The sequence below is a fragment of the Wasmannia auropunctata genome, unplaced genomic scaffold (genome assembly GCF_000956235.1).
Source record: "Wasmannia auropunctata unplaced genomic scaffold, wasmannia.A_1.0 LD336111.1, whole genome shotgun sequence".
NCBI classification, from domain to species: Eukaryota; Metazoa; Arthropoda; class Insecta; order Hymenoptera; family Formicidae; genus Wasmannia; species Wasmannia auropunctata.
In genome coordinates this window covers 3978066-3983876 of record NW_012026779.1, presented here as the reverse complement: position 1 = coordinate 3983876, position 5811 = coordinate 3978066, and the positions used below count along the sequence as shown (strand labels likewise).

The window sequence follows — 5811 nt, the reverse complement described above, 5'->3', positions numbered from 1 at the left end:
TAAGTGTAGGTTATTATGTAGGTTATAAGTGTAGGTTCTGCTGTCGCGAGACCACGTGCGAGCGCTTCAGTGGTTACTACTCTGTTCAATCAAGCCTTGAATTTTTTACTTAATAAATAATATTAAATTGTTTATACTTCAAATTACTCAATTTAACAGTCATCTTACATAAAATTATGATTTTACGAATAAGATTTATGAGTGTTAAAAGCAGTTTTTTTCACACTTTTTCGTAGTCCTCATTTGACTTCGGAATACCGATAGAACCTCCTTAATGAGATTGGATTCGATTCGATTCGATTCAAAGTGAAAATTTCAGATTCGATTCAATTCGACCATGCAAATGCTTGATTCGCACATCTGTATATAACACGTAGAAATTAATAAGTCAATTATGATATTAAAATACAAAATTGTTTGTACCTCAGAAATGATTAAATTGTCGATCTATGTTTAATAAGGTTTTTCAATATGATAAAAAAATTGTAATGTAAATGCTAAATAATGTATTGTGAATATGTGTGTATGTGTGTGTCCGCGAGTGTGAGTGAGTGTATCGAGTGTGTGCAAATGTATGCATGCGAGTGTGCGTATGTGTGCGCGTATATATGTATAGAGCAGACTAAACTGAATAAAAAAGTCCAGTACCATTTTGCGATTTTCGTAATAGTTAACAAGATATTAATTTATAAAAATTTATTTAGATTTTTATTTGATGGTGTGAGAAAACTCGTCCCATCGTCAAATTGTGCGGACGCACACTGATTAATAGATTTTTATTAACTAATATCTCATTAACTATTACAAAGATTTCAAAATTGATACAGAACTTTTTTATTCAGTTTACTTTAGTCAACTCTATAGTCTTGTCCATAAATAGTATTACACCTAATGTTAGACAGTCTATATATATTACTTATCTATAGCATTATTTCACATATATGTTAAGTAATTATAATAAAATAATACGCACAATATCAGAGACCACTATAACTTTCTGCAATCTTATTCCAGCAGCAGTTAAATTTTTTGCCAGATATGACGTATTGATATCTATTATTTGTCCACGTAAAATTTCATCTCCTATAACTATCAAACTTGCTGTACACGTATGATGTATCCGTTGCGACATACCGTTTTAAATTCTGTTTTTAATCAAAGGGAAAAAATATAGTAAAAAATGACAAGTAATTTTTTTGTACAAAATATGCAATTTACAATTTTTCCTTAACATGCATGACACATATTTATAATATTTATGCTTTATCTATTGCTTATTTGATATTTCATAAAATTAAAATAAGATAATAGCATATAAATATTGGGAATACTGGAATATTCTAGAACAAGGTAAAAGAGTTAAATAATAAAAACTACATATTTTCTATAATATTTATTATAAAAATTGTAATAAAAAATGTATGTATATGAACATAATATATATTGATAAGAAATTAATATTTTCTTATTATACTGTACAAGTATTACATTTTTTTCAAATATATAATTAATTCTATTCATCTTCCTTGTTCTCAGTTTTCAAAGTTGTATCTGTTCTATCATTGAAGCTGTTACATCCGTTTGAGCTGATGTCATCTTAGGCTTCAAAACCTCTTTATTTATTTTGATTGATTCCTTATGAGTTTTTTTAGCATCAAGTTTTATTTTGGAGTTAGATGCTCGAAAATTTTCTAATTCTCTTAATAATTGATCCATGCTGACTGTTTTACTTTTACTTGGTATTTTATTTCCTTTTGGGTCAAACTAATTTTAAAGCACAAAAATAATTATATTTTATCAATACTTTTTATATTAATGCTCACTATTACATTTATTCAGATATGTTAGTAAATATAAATTATCAAGTTTTTATAGAATTAAAACATAATAAGTATCAAGTATTTATTTTTATTTTATGCTTGATAATTTTTAATTGTAATAAGAAAATGAAAAGTGATTCGACTTGATGATTAAATATGTATATTTAATAATATGTACAATGCAATCTCATAATAATTATCTCATATAGCAATTAAAAATTTGTAAATATTTATCACTTACTTTCTTCAAATTAGTAATCACTTTTTGTGCTTTAGCTTTCAGCTTAATACTGCGAACTGTTGCGACTTTGAAAACATTTTTATTTTTATGAATCTTCTTGTTTTTTCCCATTTTTTTCTGTAATATTCATTATATCATTCTTTATACATGTTGTAAATCAATATTACTAATTTTAAATTTCTTCGTTGCTGACTCCTCGCTTTCAATTGTTTCTCGCTTTAATTGTTTCAGCAAAAATGATACTCGAACCATTTGTTTATTTGGTGAAACATCCCTAATATCATGTATACTAACAATAGAATCAGTAGGCAATGTATAACCAAGTTTTTGCTCAATCAATAATCTTCCAAGTTTGCAAAAATCATCTCCTTTATCTGCTTTTACAAAACAATATACATGAAATATAAGTGATTTGAGACAAACTTTTTTAAATTCTTCTTGTGTAAACCAATCATGTAATATATCCAAAAATTCGACAGCTGACGCGGGTAAATTCATTATTACATGTTCAGAACCAGATAGATTTTTGACTCGTCTGGCCAAAATATCATCTTTTACAACTTTTCTCAAAAAATCTCTACCATCCATGTTAAAAGCCTTAAAATTATCTTTTAACTTGTTTTTAACAGCATTTTTTTGAAGCCATTTGTAAGATTCGGGATTTAAATCATTAGCAAATACTTGGATCTTTTTACGTGCGGCAGGAATTGCAAAGGGTCCCACTCCTGCAAATACGTCATACAGAACATCACCTTGCGTCATAAATGTTATCATTCGTGTATGTTCAGTAGACAGACGTGGATTCCAGTACACTTTTGCAAAGTCAAACTGATATATACAACCATGTTCTTTCGCAATTGTTACTGTGTTTTTTTCACCCGCCAGAATTTCCATATCAAAAAATCGGAACGATGTATCAATTGTATTTATTTTATTTACTACTGTTCGTGCATTTGCAGTCTTATCAAGAAATACTTGACCAATAATAAATTTGTATGGCAAGTGTATATCACGTAAATTCAACTGCACAATATGTCCTATCAAACTATATGCTGCAGGAACTTCAATATCCTTCGGAAGAATTGATTTTAATACCACATCACGACGCCAATTATCGTACTTTAGTGTAACATTTATTGTACTAAAATATTCATATTGACCAAGTAATTTTCTATCATTCTCGGCAATATCTTCAAATTTTGAGACAATATCAGGATTCAGATAAACAATTGCTCCATCATTTGTCTTTTGAACTGATTTAAAATTACATATCTTTAACAAATATTTCTTTAGCACATGTATATTTTTTGAGATAGCAATATCAGATAACTTTAATGTTGATACAGTTACAATTGTTGTAAATGCATCACGATCCAAGCATGTCATCCCACGGACAGACGCTGGAGGAACCAGCAAGGAAGTCATAGTAGTTGTATAAAAGCTGTACTGGTTATTCAAGCAGATAGATTGCCGTACAACACTGAAGAATCTGCCAATTGCCATATACAGGATCATACACTGCAGAACAATACAAACAACTGATCATAATAACTATTTCACTAGACTATTTTTAATTTAAAGTCTAAATAGTAAAAAATACGAAAGTAATAACAAAATATCTATAAATTTCAACTCGTAAAAAAATCAAGGTTTATACAATAAACTTTAAAATCTAGTACAAACTATTAATTTATAAATGTAAATTTATTTCGATTCAATTCATGAATTAAAGCATAATTTTATACACACACGCACGCACGCACGCACACGCACTTACGCACGCACACACACAAACACACGCACTCACGCACGCACGCACGCACGCACGCACATATATAAATATATACATACATATATTTTCACAAGTTTAAAGTATGTATAAAAAAAAACACAAGTTTTGTACATAGATTATATATAAGTTTTACATATTTTTTTTAAATATAGCATTCTGAAATAAATTTTCAAAATACAGCGATGTATTTTATTTATTTTATAAAAAGAAGAATATATTTTTATATCTATTCTCAAAATAAATTGTATATTTTTTACATATTCCTAAATTTTAGGATTTACATAAGAACATAATGATTTAATTAAATTAGAAATTAAAGAAAATAGAGATTAATAAAAAAGAGCAAACAAGAAATGTTAGAATATAATTATATATCTTAATTTGTCAATAACGTTTCGACTTTATTAAGTCTGCTTCATCCACAAATAATTTACATTTATCTCATATTATCGGAAAATATGTAATATTTTTTAATAAAAAGAATTTATGCTAAATAGCAAACTGAAATAGCAGTATTTTGTAATTTTAACTACAAATTTTCTAAATTTTGATATAATAGAGTGAGGATGAGTATCAATAAGGTCTGATTTAGGCCTCCATTAAATTTTGATGCACCTCGTCAAAATGTATCTCTCAAAATAGTTTACACTCATCTCCAGTGTTTTGAGTGGAAACAGACATGATTACACGGTGCCTGTACCAATACTGTGGAAATTCTTTTCAATGTGGCAGGTATTGTCAAAATACCTTGAAAAAACTAATTTGTTATGTTGCAGAATGACCGAAATCATTTCAAAAAGGCATAATTCTCTCTCTGCATTTAATGCTGACAAATCTTACCATTTCGTATTCTGAAAAACTGTTACCGTGAAATATTGAGATTTTAAGAAGCAGAAAAAGTTTGCATAAAATATATTGGTGCTACAAAATCGCATTCAATAAATATTGAGAAATATCTATAATAATACTGTTTTTGTAGGTAAAGTTACACACGTACACGTACACGTACACGTATACGTACACGTATACGTACACGCACACGCACACGCATATACATGCACGCACACTCGCGAAGCACATTTGCTCATCGTTTATACATAAAAGATTAATATTGATTATTTTTTGGAGCCTTATCGGCACATATTTTCTAGATTTCATGTAAGACTGTCGGTATCAAATGCAGAGAGAATTATTCCTTTTTGAATTGGTTCCGATTATTCTGCAACATAACAAAAATTAGTTTCTTCAATAATTTAAAAAATTAGTTTTTTCACAATTTGAAAAATTTGTGGATAAAATTATAAAAAGCTACTATTTCAGTATACTTTGATATATTATATAACTATAATATTATGGCGTATTAGAGTTTGCAATCAAATATGTTGACAGGATTTTCAATCTTTAAGAGAATTTGATGTATTAATTAAAAAAATATTTGTGATTGATATCTATTGCAGCTTAAACCGCAAATTTCTCAAAATTTTGACATGATAAAAACATTTGCAGATAGAAATCTGTGATAAAAACATTTGTAAGTTTCTATAGAAATCTGTGAATTATATTCGGCATCCAAAAAATTATAAAAAACACTCACAATCAGTCTCGCAATCGCCAAGAGCATGTATTGCATATATTATATTAAAAATTTATCAATATACTGCAGAATTTATTACATCAAAGACTTATATATGTGCCATTAAGGATTTATCATTATTTTTTATTATATTATTTAAACTGAAATATTTGTCGTTGAAGCCTAATCTAATATCAAAGTTAATAAATTAAATTAAAATTTAAATTAAATACAAAAACCTAATAAACATTACATATATGTATATGACTTATTCCAACAATTTGACCACTTTTTAATTTTGACATCAACTATATTAGTTACATTATTTTTAATTTATCAATTTGTTTGTGTGTGTGTGTGTGTGTGTGTGTGTGTGTGTGTGTGT

At 27.7% G+C, this 5811-nt stretch overlaps 1 protein-coding gene across 2 annotated transcripts in view; it reads right to left on the bottom strand.

Annotated features, from left to right (window-relative positions):
- LOC105450094 (FAD synthase-like) overlaps nt 1-5811 on the bottom strand; it is a 65360-nt gene that overhangs the window by 52014 nt on the left and 7535 nt on the right. The window contains exons 2-3 of one of the 2 annotated variants that reach the window (XR_974429.1): nt 2062-3579; nt 1483-1764 (exon numbers count right to left, since the gene is read on the bottom strand). Coding sequence is in view for 1 of the 2 variants with exons in the window: in XM_011689756.1 (XP_011688058.1) it covers nt 974-1132 (159 nt within the window). In the remaining variant the exon portion in view is untranslated. Of the gene's footprint in view, nt 1-973; nt 1146-1482; nt 1765-2061; nt 3580-5811 lie in introns of those variants that run through there. The other variant, XM_011689756.1, reaches the window with a different exon arrangement.